This window comes from Artibeus jamaicensis, unplaced genomic scaffold (genome assembly GCF_021234435.1).
Source record: "Artibeus jamaicensis isolate MK-2021 breed Jamaican fruit bat unplaced genomic scaffold, CSHL_Jam_final contig_415, whole genome shotgun sequence".
NCBI lineage: Eukaryota > Metazoa > Chordata > Mammalia > Chiroptera > Phyllostomidae > Artibeus > Artibeus jamaicensis.
The window spans coordinates 21,977,735-21,995,695 of record NW_026521823.1 but is presented as its reverse complement, the minus strand read 5'-3'; the positions used below and the strand labels follow the sequence as shown (position 1 = coordinate 21,995,695).

General features: G+C 44.3%; 1 protein-coding gene across 1 annotated transcript; it reads right to left on the bottom strand.

The window, feature by feature from the left end:
• Positions 1-8,043: 8,043 nt before the first annotated feature.
• Positions 8,044-17,808, bottom strand: ACOD1 (aconitate decarboxylase 1). The gene is made up of 5 exons (XM_037143353.2): positions 17,707-17,808; positions 14,117-14,278; positions 13,297-13,386; positions 11,809-12,014; positions 8,044-10,925 (listed from the first exon to the last, which is right to left on the bottom strand). The coding sequence occupies exons 1-5, from the start codon at positions 17,716-17,718 to the stop codon at positions 9,974-9,976; spliced, it is 1,422 nt and encodes a 473-aa protein (XP_036999248.2). The 5' UTR covers positions 17,719-17,808; the 3' UTR covers positions 8,044-9,973.
• Positions 17,809-17,961: the final 153 nt, after the last annotated feature.

Sequence of the window (17,961 nt, the reverse complement as noted above, 5' to 3'; positions counted from 1 at the left end):
ATTGAATTCCCTTCATAAGGAGCTGCATTTATATATTTACCTTTTCCGAAGTAAACAATAAAATCAATTGTGTTTTAAGATTATTTTAAATGTTCCCAATATTCTTGAACTTTTTTAAGGCAATTTGGAGATGTCCCAGAATGAGAACTGGGAATCATTGTTCTAGATAAGGAGTGTGTTGCTTGTGGATACTTACACACATTTATCTAAATGGGCTGCTTGTTGTATTTTAGATATAGAGAAAGTTCACATATCTGTTGCTGTATAACAAACACCACCCAAATTCGGTGGCTTAAACAATAATGTATTATCTTTCCTGGTTCAGTGGGTGGATTCACGCGACTGAAATCAGAGAGTGGCTGGGGCTGCAGGCATCCGGTATTTTCTCTCCCATGAGTGGTGCCTGGGCTGGGATTGGCTGGAATGACTGAGGGCTGGCTGTGTGGCCACGTGGCCATTCCATGCAGTTACCCTGGGCTTCCTCACAACCACAGCCCTTGGGGTGGCTGAGCTCCTTACCTGAGAGCTGGCACCCTCCATTCCAAGAAAACCCAGGCTCTCCTCTTGCGATCTAGCCACAGATGTCCCTCAGCAGCACTCTTGTGTTGTATTAACCAAAGTGAGGCCAGCTTCGAGGAGAGGAGACTACAAAAGGGCATGAATTACTGGGAGGCGGGGATATCAGGACACCATCTTTGGAAACTTGCTACACATTATGTATACAGTATAGCTTTAAGTATTTACTTATTAAAACCCCAGAGAGAAAGAGAGGGAGTGAGGGAGGTTAATTTCATCAGAGCTATGTTTGGAGGATTTGCTCTTTTCCTCCACTGCAAACAGGATTGCCCGAGACAACTTTGTAAAGATGACCGCCCCAGGTCTGATGCTAAAGTTAGGGTTTTCACATGGAAGACAATTTTATTTGTAAATCAAGCTAAAAAAAAAAATACTCCAATTAAAAATATTTTATTTTTGCACATAAAGATATTTTTTCTTTTTAGGAAAAATGAAGTTATTTCACATTCTTTTTAAAAACATATAGTTCTGTTTGTACTCAACTTAAAATATTTAGTACAATAAATAGTTTGTAATAAACATGAAATGTACTCCATGATGGGTGTTCCAGCTGTGTCTTCAGAATATCATGCTGTTCATGCAAAATGTTTCTTATTTTTATTATTATTAGGTTAATATTAGGCTCTTGTTTTTGTAAAGCCTACTTGCTATAAGGGCTGCATTGAAACCACATAAATTTCCTATGGCCTGAGTCTTTGTTTTAGCATTTCACTTTTTACAAAAGCACCTCGGAGCAACTTTGACAAATGCGTATTGCCATCCTGACTTTTTGAAACAAAGTTAATGAATTCATCAATGGCATTATCAATCCCAGAAGACTTTGAAGAAATGCATGTTTTTTTCATTCTAATCCCATGTGTTATTGCTCTCATGCCTTGATTCTTTGGTTAAGAGTATTCATTGTTCGTGGGTTCTTCTTGGCTGTTGCCTGAAATGACCCCAGGCCCCCAGTCTTTGCGGGTGGGTGTGGGCTGACCCTGAATGTCTCCGTCAGCAGTTCTGTCAAGCACTGTTCCAGCCTGTCTCCCACGGTGCCGAAAAGCCCATCGGCTGGTGCTGAGTTTCCCTGTGCTGGCAGCTAAACCCTTCCTGCTTGTGAAGTCCTGTGGGTGAGGATAATAATGTGGATGGGGGGAAAGAAAAGGATGAAAAGCTTACTGTGGGATCAGCAGGTTGTACAGCTCTTTCCTATTTTCCTGCCTCCAGAAGGCTGTGGTTGTGACTGCTTCTCTCATAGCTTTCAGTAAGGAGCTGTGGTATTTGGTGATTGGCGTTAGAGTGGGAGTGGGAATGGCAAAGGGGCGATGGGACCAGAAGGCTTTGAATCAGACAGAACACATACGCTTTCAAAATACCGTATTTTGCCATGTATGATGCACTCCCAGGTTTTGGTGTGCATTATACACAGGATTTTTACACCCCTGGTATGTAATCATTGTACTCATCTATAATACTTATTATTATTTTTCCCTCAAAAATTTGGACATAAAAGTGTACATTATGCACAGTAAAAATACGGTATACTGGCTTACTCTGTAAGAAAAATAAATTCAATATAGCAGTTTCTGCCCTGCTATCATTCAGGACCGTGGATCAAATTGTGCTTACTTTAAGTGGCTTTTATTGAACCTAGTCCATATAGTCTTCATTTCTCTTACTACCTGGGTGTTTAAATAAATCTACATAACGGGACGGATTTCATATTTGCACAGTGCCTGTGAGTTTCCGTTCTGAATGTTGCCACAGTGTTTGAGAGGCCAAAGCAAGCTGGTAATTTTAATTCTCCACAGTGGTGCTGTTGGGCGCCTGAGAAATGCTCCTTCCCACTCCAACATTCTTCCCTGATGGGTTTGTTGATGCAGACCAAGCTGCTGCCCGAGGACAGCTTCGGGGCAAACGCAGCTGCATTGCGGCAGGTGAGTTCTGCCGGGACGCTGCGGGCAACATGGTGTGGCGTGCACTCTCACGGTGAGGCCCCTCTGGGCGACATTCTGGACGGAAGGGGGAAATGGCAGCGCATGTCTCATAACGCCCTTGAAAAATGATGCTGTGGTTATAATATTTAGAAGAAATTATTCAAGCAAAAATATTTTTGCTCCAACCAAACGAATGACACACTCTTATCCCATGATGATAGGTGCTTTCAGTGTGATCTTGACTCGGAGATGAAATAGCCGCTGTGGAATCACTCAGACACACAGAGCTTCTACACAAGCACGTTTTCATTTTCTGTGTTTTAGAGTCAGAAGCAGCACTGGCATGCCCTGTCTGAAAACAGATGGGCATTCAGCTGTTCCAACAGCTTTTTCCTGGTTGGCTCCTATACCGGAACCAACTGTAACTGGGGTGGGTTGACTTTTCCTCCCTTTATTTTATAATATTGCTCTTTGTTATCACAATTTTATAACATTTTTTTATTTCATTAAATTTATTGGGGGGACATTGGTCAATAGGGCCGTATAGATGTGACTTGTTTTTTATAATAATTACAGCAAAAAGCAGGGAGAGGTTTGTAACTGACATGATGATTGAATGTTCGTTTCTGCATTTACAACTGAACTAGGTGACTAGACTAATTTTCATCATTTCCGTGAATGTATTTATTCTGGTTTTTGATTTAGGTAAAGCATGGTACTTTTTAATAAGTTCTTATGGCCCTGGCTGGTGTGGCTCAGTGGATTCAGTGCCAGTCTATGAACCAAAGGGTTACCCATGCGATTCCCAGTCAGAGCACATGCCTGGGTTGTGGGCCATGTCCCTGGTAGGGGATGTGTGAAAGGCAACTACACACTGATGTTTCCCTCTCTTTTTCTTTATTCATTTTTCTTCATTCATTTCTCATCTCTAAATGAGTGAATAAAGTCTTTAAAAAATTAAAAAACTTACTGTGTATCATACTTTTGATGTGCATGCTATGTAGCCACCCAGAGTTTAGCAAGAGCCAGAGTAGCTGCTCTAAAACACATATCTGCTTTGGATGTCTTTTCAATGATCATTTTTTGGAACTATCCCTATGCTGTTGTTCTTCGTGTGGGCAGGAGAAGGGAGGAACGAGGAGCGATTTCACTAAGGAGTGATGAAAGAACTTCAGTGTTGCAGGCAGTTCACCTCCTTGTGGAAGGAGAGTTCACACGTGTGCATGCACACACGTGCACACCTGTGCTGGAAGGAAAGCAGCGTATCTTGTTGTGACTTTGCCCTTATCTTCGGTCCCCTGTGGGAGGGAAGTTCTTTGTTCCGGGGAGGGAAGTCTTGCCAGAATTGACGAGGAAGCTCCATTTGTGTAGCACCACGAGCCTTTGGTTGCCACAAGTTGTTGTATTGTGGCTCAGGAAGAACTGGGAGCTGTTAATCCCACTTAATGCTCACAGGTATTGGGCTCACTGGCCAGAGAACCCAGCTCAGCCCCCACAAGCCCACCTTCCCATGGGGGGGTTGTGACGGAAGCACAGCAGGCCCAGCATGGGGACAGAGCACCTCCCGACTCGGATTTACTTATTTGCTTGTCTCTCTACACACACTACATTGTAAGCTCACATTTGGAAGGGGTTTGCTTATTCTGCTCAGTGCTCTATCACCTGGGTCAAAAACATGGGCTGGCACATACTAAGCCCTCGATATACATTTGTCACATTGAATGAATGCTCAAATCCCCGAGAAGGTTTCCCTGCATCAGCTATCACAGACCTTAAGGTGGTCCTAGATAAGGTAAGGGATTTATTTATCTGACTGTGTTATGTGTTTCGGATAAAGCCTTCCAAGTAGAGTTGTTATAAAATGGATTTTAAATTCCCTTTAGATTCACATATTCTCAGTTTCAGTGCCTCGGTTAAAATCACTGTAGCTCACTGGCCTGTGGCCCCTGCCAGCCTCCCGGGGCGCCAGTTTCAGTTAACACTGGGAGAGAGCACACAGCTTCCAGAGCTCACGAGCTGCAGAGCAGAGGCCATCGCTAAAGTGGAAGCAGAGTCCAATTTCTCTGTATCACTTTCCTACCTTGCAAAGCTGCACAAACAGGAAAGGAAGACATTTCAGGATGGGGAAGGCTGTGCAGAAAAGAGATAACAAGAGCAGGCCAGCGGCTCCTATCTTTACTAGGGCTTGTTTATAACCTTGGTCCTCGCCTGGCATCTGGGAACTTGGCACTTGACCCATTCTCTGGCTCATAAAAATGGTTCACTTCGCCTACACTGTGCAAACAGTGTGAATGATCCTGAACACCTGCCTTCCTTCTGTGACCTGGGCATATGATTGTCGCTGGGCAGAGCGCGTCTGTATGACCAGCCACTAATGCAGACATCGGTGGTAAGTCTTTGCCCAGGGCAGAAACATTTTACAGTCAGCCCTCTGTGCCTATGGGTTTTGCACCTGGGGATTCAACCGACTGCAGATCAAAAATATTTGGAAAAAAAAAATCCCAGAAAAGCAAAATTTGAGTTTGCCATGCACCACGCATGCACTGGATCCACACAAATGAAGTGATGTGTACGCACGCTCTGCTGTGGCCTGAAAGGGTCAGGCCAGTTCCCAGTCCAGCCAGTTTCCGACCCTCCGGACTGCCTATGGCTCAGTTGACCCGGCTCGCTGGGTAGCCTGAGGCTTAGCCTGAACTCTCCCTGACCTCACACAATAGACGTCTGGTGCCAGCTGCAATGGCCCTCGGTCAGACTTACCCTCCTGTACTGGGGAACAGTCCGACCTATATCTAACCCTTTGACCCTACTCACATTCTGGAGCCCTGAAGCACCCACCTGGAAGAACAAGAGAAGCCATAAACGCAGCATCAAATAAAGACACTTGGATCAGATCATCTGGCCCCTCCCCTCTCTATTTCTCATGCATTTCTAACATAGTCTATATGCAAATACAAGTTATATATAAATACTATGCCATTTTATATAAGGAACTGAGCATCCTTGGAGTTTAGTATCCTGGGGAGGTTCTAGAATCAATCCCCACAGATACCAAAGGATGACTGTACACACTGTATTGAATTTTCAGTGCTGGGGAAGGGAGCAAATCATGGGTCTCCTCGCTGGGAGGACTGGTCAGCAAAAGCTTACGCATGGATTTCTCCAGACTCTGCCTGTATCTTTTTATCTTGTTGATGCTGCCATGCATCCTTCACTACAGTATAATAAACCTTAGCCACAGGTACAAGTATGTGCCGAAGCCCATGAGTTCTTTTAGTGAATACCTGAATATGTGGTCTCGGGGAATCCCTCAAACATGTACAACAGCCAGTACTAGGGTTCCTCGGAGCTGGCAAAGCCGTGTCTGGGCAGAGGTCAGTTTGACTGAGGGCTGGGGGTATGTGCAGACGATGCAGAAATATAGGAAGCTGTCATGAACCTCTCTGTGTGAGCTGGGCCTTTGTCCCAGAGTCTAAGCGTGGGTTTCGTCCCCAGCTGTCTGGCCAGACCTATATGGACCACTCGATTCTTGCTCTTGGGCCCCTTGGAAGTAAGAGACAAAGGGCTCAGCTTTACCTCTCCCATCCCATCAAAAGGTCTCTGCTAGCACCATGGCTCAAAAGTGCCCTTGCTTCTGACCCTCACAGGAGGGAATCATGTAGAAAGGAATGTGGGGAGCCAAGCTCTCCCTCCATTCTCTGTGTTTTTGTGCATGGAGCTGTGGCGGTGGATAGTGCGCAGGGCTGCCAGTGAGGAGGATGCGTAGGTACTTTCCACAGACCCACATTCTTTCCAGTGTTCCCCTGCCTTCAGTTAGCTTAGTGGGTGTGGACCAATGTCAAGGTCTCCTTGAGCACTTTTAGTCCTTCAGGAGAGGATGTCTTCCCCAACCCTTGCTGTCACTATGACCATGCATCAGGGGTGTTAAAAGATAAGCTAAGGCATGTTAAAAAATTTAAGAGTTACAGCATACTTCAGCAACAGCCAGTCCAGCAGGTAAAAAGGAGCTCCAAGGAGCTTACAAAATAAGAGACTTTTATAGGCAGAAGGGGGCACAGGAACAGGACATTATGCTTGGTGGACAAGCAGGTTGGTTATTGCAAAGTTGTCTTCCTTTGGGCGATAGCGGGAGTCTAACAGGCAGATGACTTAACCAGTGCTGATCAGGAGATTCCTGATTGACTGGCTTAAGATTCCATTTCTGGGAGGGGTGAAACTGTAATTACAGTTTGGTGATATGGGGCTCAGCATAAAAGTGACTCCACTTTGGGTCTGTTGTCTGGTTTTTAACAGGGGTTATTTGAGGGTATTATAAATGGCCTTCAGATCTGGCCCCTAGAAACTTTAGAAATGTATTAAGACAGATTAATAAATAAATTTTATCTCGAGGCCATAACAGAAACCACCTCTTTTTCCTTCTCCTTTATCAGCCGTGTTCAGACAAATTCATCAGAATCAACACGCTGCATCCTGTGAGATAGTGTAATCCAAGTAACACAGAGCCAGCAATAGAAAATCCTACGCATCTCTAAGCACAGCTTTTGCAACATCCTACAAATTTTGATATGAGGTATTTTTCCTATTGGTTCTGAATGTTCTATAATTTTCATTATAATTTCTTCTGTGATCCAAGACTTATTTACAACAATGTTGATTTCCAAACATATCAGGCTTCTAATTATCTCTTTTTACATTGATTTTTAAATTTTAATTGCATTGTGATTAGAAAAAGTGATCTGTGCAGTCCAATCCTTTGAAAAGTTGCTGAGGCCTGCTTCACACTTGTATATGGCCCACTTTTGTAAACGTTTTATGAGACTTTTACAGTTGTAAATTCTATAGTTGGTTGGGTGCAGAATTCTCTGTGTGTTCATTAGATAAAACAGTTGACTGTTTGAATCTTATATAATTTATTTGTGCTTTCCTTGAAATTACCGAGAAAGAAATGTTGACATTTTCTCAGTATGATGCTAAATTTATCTATTTCTCCTTGCTGTTCAATGTTATTTAGATGCACATAGATTTAGAATTATTTTAGTTAGCTTATGATTTAAAGTTATTATTATTATTATTATACTTACTTCTAGCAAAGGTTTTTGCTTGAATTCTTTTTGGTATAATCTAATATTAACATATATTCATTCCAGCTTTCTTTTATTAATACTCTATCCATATTTCCCCCATCTTTTTACTTTCAACTTGTCTGTGTCCTTATGTATCTTGAATAAAGTGTATAACTGGATTATTTTTAAAAGCCTTCTGATGACACCAAAATCAGGAACAGTAAACATTTTAAAAATGTGGTAAAATGGACTTAAACAAAATTTAAAACTTTTGCTTTTTTTAAAAATAATTTTTAGTGTATTTTTTCCATTGCCATTTATCCCCTTTAACTTTAGCACACTCTTGTCCATGTCCATGGGTCCTTTTTCCTTTTTATTCAACCCCTGCACCCTCTGTCCCCCCTCCACCCACCTCCTGTCCCCCAGACAGACCAACAGAAACATGAAAAGACAAGTCACAGACTGGGAGACAATATTTGCAGAAGCATATATCTGATAAAGATATTATACCCAGGACATATAAATATGTCTTAGCACTCAATAATAAGAAAAGGTAATTGAAACAATTGGCAAAAATGGGCAAGAATTAGTCATGAAGGAAATGGAAATTAAAAGCACAGCGAATCACTAATACACACTCACTAGACTGGTTAAAATGCTAAAAACTGACAATTCTAAGGACTGATGAAGATAAGGAGAAACCAGAACTCGTAGACATTGATGGTGGAAATACAACATGATAGAGCAGCTTTGGAAAAGAGTATTTACAAAGTTAAACGTACTTTCCAGATGACCCAGCATTCCCAGTCTTAAGTATCCACCCAAGAGAAATGGAAAGACTCCCACAGAAAGACATGGGTCAGATTGCTCATAGGAGCATGATTCGTAGTAGCCCCAAATGGAAAACAATTCAGCTATTCTCTAACTAATGAATGGGTAAACAAAATGCAGTACATCCATTCAATGGAATGCTGAGCAACGAAAAGGGAATCAAGTGCCCTGATATGTATGTGGAAAAACCTTAAAACTGTTTTGCTAAGTGAAAGAGTCAGACACATAAGATTATGTATTGTGTGATTCCATTTTCTATAAAAAATGTCTGGAAAAGACAGAACTATTAAGATAGGAAGCAGGTCGCTGCTGGTTGAGGGCAGGGAGGGGGTGGGACTTCACCGCTGGCAGCCGTGGAGAACGCTGGGAGCGGTGGAGTGTCTCAGAGCTGGACCAGAGCTCAGTTAGCTGCACACTTAACGTGAACGGATGAACTGTATGTAAAGTAGGTGTTCACAAAGCTAAGGAACATTTAAAGATGTGTTCACAGTCTATCTTTTTAAACTGGAGCATTTAGTCCATTCACTGTTCTGTAATTATAGATATATTTGGATTTTTCTATAATTTTATATCTTTTCTGCCTTTTCTATATTTCTTCCTACCCTCCATTCTTGCCTCCTGTGGGTTATTTTTTTCCTAATTGTGTATTTCTCTCTACTAACCTAGAATTAATATATTCTACTGCTTTTTTGTAATGGTTACCCTAGAAATATCAACATGTATACTTTCAAATCAAAGTCTAGAGTTAATAGCTTTGCCCTTTTCTTGGTCAACCCAGGAATGTAGACCATGCTAACTATAATAACTCTCTGCTAATGTTGTAATTTTAATCCCATGCAGTATTTTATTATTTTATATAGTAAATATTTATTTAACTTTAGACATGTACAGTTTTTTGTTGTCAGTCTTCATTATATCTCAGACTCTTTGTTCATTATTTATATCTCAAACATGTTTTTTGAAATGAAAGGTGATGTGTTGTCATTAAGAGCTTGGCTCCCGGAGCCAACTGCTTTGTTTTTCAGTCTGCTCTTTACTTCTTTTTCACAAATAGAGAGACTAAGGCAGGATGGCATCTAGGATGTAGCAGAGGCAGGATTTGAACCCCCTAAGCCCTTATCTTTAAACCCAACACCCATCCCTTCACCGTGCAGAGCTTCTAATACGCCATGATCTGAGACAGCTGTTGGCGGACAGCAGACCAGAGGCCCCTTCACCACTGTCAGCAAATACACGTACACGTTCAACTTCCTCCCACGGCTCGAGGTTCATGACGTTCATAAAAGTCCTCTGAAAAGATTAATTATATAAGCAAGTCACAGGTGACTTGAACTTCAGCTTTACGAATGCTTACAAAATCCCTTGCTCTGTGTTTCTTGCATATGTGTTATCTTGCTCTAGGCACTTGGGACAGTCTTGCAAATTTGCAGGACAAGCGTCCTTCTCCAGGTACAACCAGCTCCGTGTCTGCACTCTCTCCATCATGCTGCATTCTCTTCTGAGCTGACCACGAGCAGATCATTGAATTTCCCTCAATATAAAGTCACTTAGATAAGGGTAAACCTCAGGGCGACTGTGTTATGAGAGTGTTCAGTGCTCGATAGACTGTGAAGTCATCTCTGATGGGGAGGGTCCTTTCAGAAGTGTGGTTAACACAGAACAGTCCTCGAGATCTTCCAGGTTGTCCACTGTCTCTATAAGTCTTTCTACTGTATCACAGGACAGTGTCATGGTGGCATTGGCTCTGAACTTGGCCTGTAGGTCCTTCTGGCTGAGTGGCTTCCGCCAGTGACCGTAGAAAGTATCAGAGCGCTCTGTGAAGGTGGCTCCATCCTTGAGAGTGACCCTTATCTCGCAGTATAATGTGTTGAAGTTGGGCAGGTTGTCGTGGGTGTGCTCCAGCTCCACCTTACAAAGCAACTCTCTCACCTGTGGCCTGTGGATCTGGCATCTGTGGAATGATGGGACGGTGATGTCGCCATCAAGCAGCATGGCACAGGCCACATACTGGAAGGAGTGACGGGCTTGGTGCTCCGAGTCTGGGAAAGGCCGGTTTACATACTGGACATCTGGAATTCTGAGCACGATTCTCTCGATGTGGTCACTGGGAAGCACGGCTCTGTCTGTTACAAGGTGCTTTCTCACGGATGCAGCTGCGTCTGCCACCCAGTGGGTGGCTAAGTGTGAAGGGAAACTCTTGAAAGCCACATCCTGCTGGTCCAGGAGCCAAGTGTAAGAATCTAGGTTTGGAAGGACTTTGGGGGAATAGTTGGCATAGAAGGCCCCGAAGCCCGTCTGCGTGTCCAAGACCTGCTTGTTCCCTTGGAGACCCAGCATTGCCAGGAACACAGCTTCGATCCCATGCCTGGCAGCATTGCCCATGTGAAGGGGCTTGGTCTGAGTGGCGGCATTTGCCATGGGGGCCCCGGCGTGAGAAACAGCAATGGCCAAGGCCTCCTGGCACTTCGTCTTGCTGAGCCCTAAAACCTTGGATGCGGCAGCAGCACTACCCAAAGTTCCTACCACTGAAGGGGGGTGGAACCTAAAAAGCGAAAAGCAAAGAGTTGGAGATTTACAATCCTCGACCACCAGGAGGCAGGATATTGTAGTGATCAGGAGCTTAGATAATGGACATGCTGTCTGCCTGGGTTCAAATCTCAGCTCTTCCACTTGTTAGCTGAGTGATCTTGGGGAAACTTCGTACCTGTTTTCTCTAACATAAAATGGCGATAATAATAGTACCTATCTTACAGGGTTTTATGACTTCGAATGAATTCACATGCTCACAATAGTGCCTGAGATATAGTAAATTCTTTATACGTGATACGTTTACAATTATTTGAGAGAGGCAAAAGTGGTCGATTGCTGAAAGTCCCTGTAAATAACCATAAAAATTAAGGGCCATGTAGAAACTGTGAAAGTTCACTTGGTATTTAAATTTACGCTTTTCTTAGCAGACTGGACCAAGTGGACAAGTAAATATTGTATTGAATCATATGATACAGCCAACATTTGACCACTTTTGTTTTATGCGTTGAACAGTTAGGTTTAGGATATTCCAAATGTTCTCATTAGTCTGAAGAATGCTAACACCTAGCACAGTAGATTCTGCTTTGATGGGATCAGGAGTATTCAGGGTACCCACAGATGCCAGAATGACCTGAGTCACCCTGGGGTGAGAGACCCCATTGTATTTCATGGTCCGGATTGGCTTTCTAAACCCAAAGGACACTTCATTAGCACGTCTGAAGACACACCTTTGTGTACATGGTTTGATATGTGGCTGGTGACCTGACTTACCTGCTAGCATGAACATTACCATGTTCAACTGAGCTAACCTTTCCATCAGAGAGCACTACAGAGGTAGTGATTGACAGATGAAGGGGAATATGGCTGTCTTTCCATGGGGCAAATATTTTCCATACCGTTTTGGTATGTCACTGGCTTCCTTGGAGAAATCCAATAATCGGCCTTGCACTTCAATCCCAATGTTGAAAGCGAGCAGTAGGTCAAGGCCAGACAACTTTGGACTTGGAGGTAGGGCTTCTGATAAGGCCACGAGGACGGGAAGGACAGCTCCGGAAGGGTGGGTGGCAGGATGCCAGGTGTCGTCAAAATCCATCGAGTGAATCTGTGCAAACACACAAGCAACAACCAAAACCCAAAATGCATTTCCTAGAATGCAATGGCTTTGAGGTCAGTAAGGGTTTAGTAATTATCTAGTTCAATGGAGATTTTTAGATCTTGATTCTCTGGAAAGAAAAGCCTATGACCTGGTTGTGATTCTTCATCATATAGCTGGGCACTGGACCTGCTGCCCTTTGCCAAGAGCGGGCAGTACCTCGGGGAGCAGCTAGTGAACCCCAAGGAGCTTGGGTCCCACTCAGGTGACCAGCTCTCTGCCACAGCCCCTGAAAAGAGCTACATTCACCTTGTAAACAAAGCCATGGAATTGGGGGCTGCTCCTCATTCCCCCCCCTTCCTCCGCCACCCTTCAAACAAGTCACACTAACACTTTAATGCCATTTATGCCATATCAGGCCATATGTTTTTGTACCTTTTATTATGAAATAATTTTAAACTTATAGAGAAGTTGCAAGAATTATTGAGCCAAGATTATATATTAAGCTATATTTTAAAATCATTATCTTCTGCTCTAAGGTTTTATTCCTCTTTATCCCAGCCATTTGCTTTTTTCCTTATATGAAATAGTAACCACCAGAAGTTTATCTAAAAATGGATTTTTTTGTTTATTGAATATGGCTGGTGCATTTTCCACTGCTTACTGGACATTTATTCCTGGATGCACCATTGGGCTTGGCTTTCAATATGCTGAGCTAGTGATCCCAAAACCATAAATATATCTCAAGAAATCCCAACACATTCTTGTCCAAATTATACCTATGTACTACCCTTAACACACAGGAAAAAGCTTCAACATTGTCAGACAAGAAAGGCTAGTTTTGGGTTCAGAAAATAGATACCATATAGCCATTATTTGTTTCTCAATAAATATTTGTTGAATGAATGAATGAAAGGCTGGTTACTGGATAGAATGTGGTACCAACCACAAAAATAAAAAGGAACCGAGAAGGAACTAAGTCTGGTTATTGGGTTTTATGTTCTCTGCTTTATGCATTCAAAGTCTGAAGATGAGATGCCTGGGGGAGGGGGCTTTATCTAAATCCTGTCTTATTTCCTCCACACCACAATCTATTTGGAAACTATAAATTCACTATTACAACATGAAAACGGAAATTGTTACATAGGCAAGAAGGCAGGCCACTTCACCTCCATAATTTCCATGATGTCATCAATAAAACATGAAAATGAGAGTGATTTCTGAGATATTTCTTGACTCCAAAAATTATTACACTCGTCTAACAGTTGAAAAGACATGTAAAGCTCCTTACAGCCACGCCGTTCACAAAAGCCGCATACGTCGGCGGGAGCCTGAAGGCCGGCTGGCCCCAAACAGTGCTGGATACGTTGGAACTGTAGATCTGGAACAAGAGAGTATCGGTCAGTGACACAGGGGACAGAGTGTGAGCGCAGCATGCCCAGTCCCCGTTTCAAGAGTCACGCTCCATCTTTGAAGGCATCACATTAATAGTCCTTATTTGAACCCTTTGTGTTACGCTAGACCAAAGCCTTAACCATTGGATTGATTCATCTCTTCCTTGTAGAACAACAGGCTCTGCTGCTCAGTCCCAGACCGTGATTTGTGAGTGCTCCAGGGAGTGGTGTCTGAATCAACTCTCATACACTCCTTGTGGGTATGTACTAGGGAAGGTGAACTGTACCAAGCACATCCTTTGGAAAGTGGTGCTGCGTCGCCCACAGACAGTCACCCTCTGCTCAGAGTGCCGGCCCTGCCTTTTCTCCAGACTCTCTCAAAGGCTTTGCAGGAATGAATCATCGGGGGTAGGACTATTCCTTCTAAGACTCTCAGATAAGAAGTGCTGCCAGCCCTAATAGCAATAAACGATGAGACCTTACTAGTGTTGAGACTGGCCTTAAAGACAGTGACTTAGTAAAACAATGGGTGAGTATTAAAACTCGAGTAGTGGAGCATAGAAATAGCATAAAACTATGTATGACAATGCTTTTACACCAAGCACCAAACCTGAAATGAAGGGCAGAGCAATGGAACACACGCACACTGCTGGGTACACTCACGAGCACCCCGAGTGCACACTCGCTTCACCTCTAAACTAGACCCGAGCTTCTTACTTTACTGTATTCGCTGGCTTTGTGAAACACTTCTGTCCCGGTTCCCAGCAGCCCGACGCCCAGGGTGTCCAGAATCATCCTCTTGCTCCTCTGAACAACCCGATCCGTCAGGTGGCCCGCTGTCAAGCCGTGGATCACTCGGGCGAAGCTTTCTGTGACAGACTTGAAAGGGCAGAGTGTCAGAGTGGCACCCACTCCCTCCGCGTAGGTTTCTTCCCTGACGTGTGAGGACTTGGGGTACTTTTCCGTAAAGAGTTTACTCTCCCGGAGGGAACCCAGTCGATCAAATCAACTTCAGTTTCTAAAAACTGATGTGTACCTAGCACCTACTCATGTGAGAAAAAGGGAAGGGGAAGTTCGCAATGGCCAGTTTCTGTCCTCGGTCAAGTTGAGGACACGGACAAGCAAGCAGATGAAGACGCCAGAGTGTGGCAGGGGTGAGGGCGGAGGGAAGCACTGAGAGTCATGGGTGGGGGGGACATACTCGGGCGCGTTCAGACCGCTGGAAACTGCCGTTTTAAGTACATGCCGGGTGTTGTGCTAACCTAGTAAAACCCAGTGTCCACTTAATACCCTGAAGTCTCTGGGTAGGTATTCACAGTGAGTTCCAGGCAGAGCACAGAGTTCTGTTTTCATTCGGGTTTCTTCTTACTTTTTACAACATGGCTGCTAGGAAAGTTATCAGTAAAAGTACACTTGAGATCCACTGCTTGCTCTTTTTGTTGGTGAATACCTGGAGGCATCGATACCTGAACTGGTTAGGAACACTTTGGGGAGTCAGCCAGGTGCAGGTGCTGGGGAGGAGGGTGAGGGTGAAAGGCAGAGGCAGCAGTGTAGCCCGGGCCTTGGAAGTGGGGGGTAGGGCAGTGCATCCAGCAGACTCCAGCTGCAGGGCTGCCTGCAGGGGTCAGAGGTGAGAACAAGAACAGATTTGCCAGCTAGGACCGAGTGGGGAATGTTACGTTTTGCTAAAGACTATGACTTGGGGAGCCATAGCGCTGTCTTCAGAAAGGTAGGGATAGGCTCAGAACTGTGTTTTGGAAAGATCTCTGTAGGCAGTCCTGTAGGGAAGGAATCTGAGACGGGAAGACAAGGGCAGGTGAGACTATTGCAGTATCTCAGGTTCCAGGTAGGGGGCACTGCAGTGCCATTGCCAAGGGAGGGAACAAGGGAGGGACGAGGAGCAGGCTTTTGGGCAACGGTGATGGACTCTTTGTGAACTTGTTGAAGGTGACGTGTGCGTGGCCATTCTGGTGGAGAAGACCTTTCTGCTTCAAACCCACAAATCAGACAATGAAAACCTGCAGGATTATCTGCGTTTCATAGGCCACACAGTACTATGCAACCCCTTTAACTGTCAGGTTCTTCAGTGCATAGACAATGATTGTATTTCCTACACATCTTAAAAGAGAACACCTGTCATGTCCAGTTAAAAACATCCACTCCGTAATGGTGTCAACAATAAAAAAAAATTTTAATTAAAAAAGAAAACATTTAGTTTCCCAATTTGCCTTTCTAAGTATTTGGAGAAATAAAATAGTTTATATTTGCCTGAAAAACAAAAAGCAAAAAGACATCCACTCTTAGGTTGTGTTTTACTACATGCCTAGCACGTAGGACCACTGAGTGCGTGTCAGGTCCCTTCCCTTCCCTTCCCTTCCCTGCACTGATTATCGCGTCACTGCACAACTCACTCAGTCTTTCTGAGAATCGCATGCCTCGTTTTCCAGTGTTCGCTGCAGGGGCAGGGGCTGTTGGGTGAGGGGATCCTGCTGGCCGGGATGCTCTGACACTGAGTTCAGTGCCCAGGCAGAGACCCAAACACGCAGCCTGTGCCCAGCTGAAAGTCCTTCAGCCTGGCCCCTGACTGGTCCTGCATCTTCAGTCTCCAGATTATCAAACCAGGAAAGCCCTGCCACTTTCAGAAGAGTGGGCTACTTTTTATGGGTCTAAAGCTTTGTTACAGAGGTGAATGGGATGTGCTTTCCTTCCCAGGAGCACCCCTGCACCCTCCCCTTCCCCGGCTTCTTCCCTCACTGGTGTGCATGTCCTCAACCCTAAGGGTCCCCCCGAGATTTGCACCCAGGGGAGCAATGGTCAGCAGCTTACCCCCTGATCCGGACTTCTTCCTTTTTCTCTCACTTCCCAGTGAGCTAGCAGCTGCCCTACCTTGGCTCACCTCTTCCCTATAACATTCCTAGGAGCCAGAGAGGGAGTCCAGCCGAGGCTCTCCTGTTGCTCCTTCTACGCTAAGCCCTGTCTTGTTTCACTGTCCCCACCTTTAATAAACATAGTCTCAAAACCAGCGGACTCGTGAAATCCTTCGGGCACAAAGACAGGAACACAGATACTGCCAGCCGGCCTGAGGCAGACCGGCTCCAGGCCCATTTCTATCCGGTAACAGTAATAAATCAGGGATACAGCAAACTTCTTTCAGAGCCCCCACCCCCCCCACACACACACACAAAGGTGAATGCGTCAGGAGTGGGAGGAAGCGAGGTGAAGGTTGCTAGGAAGAGAAAGGCTGCTGGCAGAGGAGTTTCTGATTAAGATGGAGACTAACAATAACTTTGATTTTCATGCTGCTGAAAACCTGGATAAACATCCTTGGGGGCAGGGCAAGGGAAGAACAAAAGAGAATTTGTTTGATGATTTCCAAGGAAAATACTTTCTGTACTGGCTGGATCCCCTGTTCTAAGCAAAACTGCCCCTTTTCAACCTCTCACCCCACAGGCGGGGGCAGTTAGAGACGGCGGTCCGTCTGTCCATCTGTCTCTTCAGGGTCAGACCCGAACTGGGAGCGCCTAAGGTGGAGACGTGTAGTCCCGGGGCGTGTGTGGGTGGGGCCTGGAAGGCGAGTGTGGTGTTCATCCACGTGATCGCATTGTGCCAGCGATTTGTGAAAGTAGAGCTGTCATGGCAGTATGGGGAAGTATGGGGATCCCCGGACAGTCACCCCTATATGGCAAAGAACAAACACCCTCTTCCTGGGCCCTAGGGCAGGGAACGTGAGGCAACAGACTCAGCTGCTCCGCCGTCTGCACACTTGGGCCCAACCATTTGTAAAGTACCATTTTGGTCTTCTTGACTTTCTCCTGGTATTTACATCTCTTTTAGTAAAACACTGCGATAATGTATACATTAAGGTAAAATATGCAGTCATTTAAGAAATATCTGTGGCATTGTGCTAAGGTCTCTAGAATAACAAACCAAAATGTTATGCTTCTTGCTGCAGAAAGCTCGTCTTCTCTAGGAGACAAAGGACAGCAAACAGACAACTCAAAATGCAAGCTGGTAATGCCCAAGTCCACGTACACAAAGCTAGGAGGTTAACATTCAGGGAACTTACAGTGATTCACTTTCTTAATTTTATACAACAAAACCACATCTATTATTGGTAAAATACTGATTAAAAAAAAAGAAGATGCAGTTAATTAGATAGCCCAGACACTATGAGAAACAGTAAAATGTCACTTTTTGAAGTAGAGGCAGAGAGCTCTTAAAAAAGAGAGGGCAACTGAGGAAATTGAGAAAGGAAGAGGCTAGCTAGAAAATCAGTTCCACTAAAGCCACAGGAGATGCAACAATACCTTGAGCTTCATGGTCTGAAGAAGAGGCTTGTTTCAGGAGTGAACCCGAAAAGTGAACTCTTTTCTGTGTGGTTGCCTTTTATACCCTTCACTTCTCTCAAACACATTCTCTTTGTTCTAACCCTAAAATTCCTGTTATTTCAACACTTCCCAGCTAAACTTATTTTGAGGAACCAGAAACTTCAAGAGAGGTAATGAATGACCTAAGGTCACGCCTGATGGTAAAGAATAGTAGTCATGATGTGAGAAAGTCTC

Coding starts and splice junctions, on each gene's coding strand:
- ACOD1 (XM_037143353.2), bottom strand. Junction 13,387..14,116: donor AAGCCAGCGAATACAGTAAA/GTAAGAAGCTCG, acceptor CTCTTGTTCCAG/ATCTACAGTTCCAACGTATC. Junction 10,926..11,808: donor GCCAGTGACATACCAAAACG/GTATGGAAAATA, acceptor TTCGCTTTTTAG/GTTCCACCCCCCTTCAGTGG.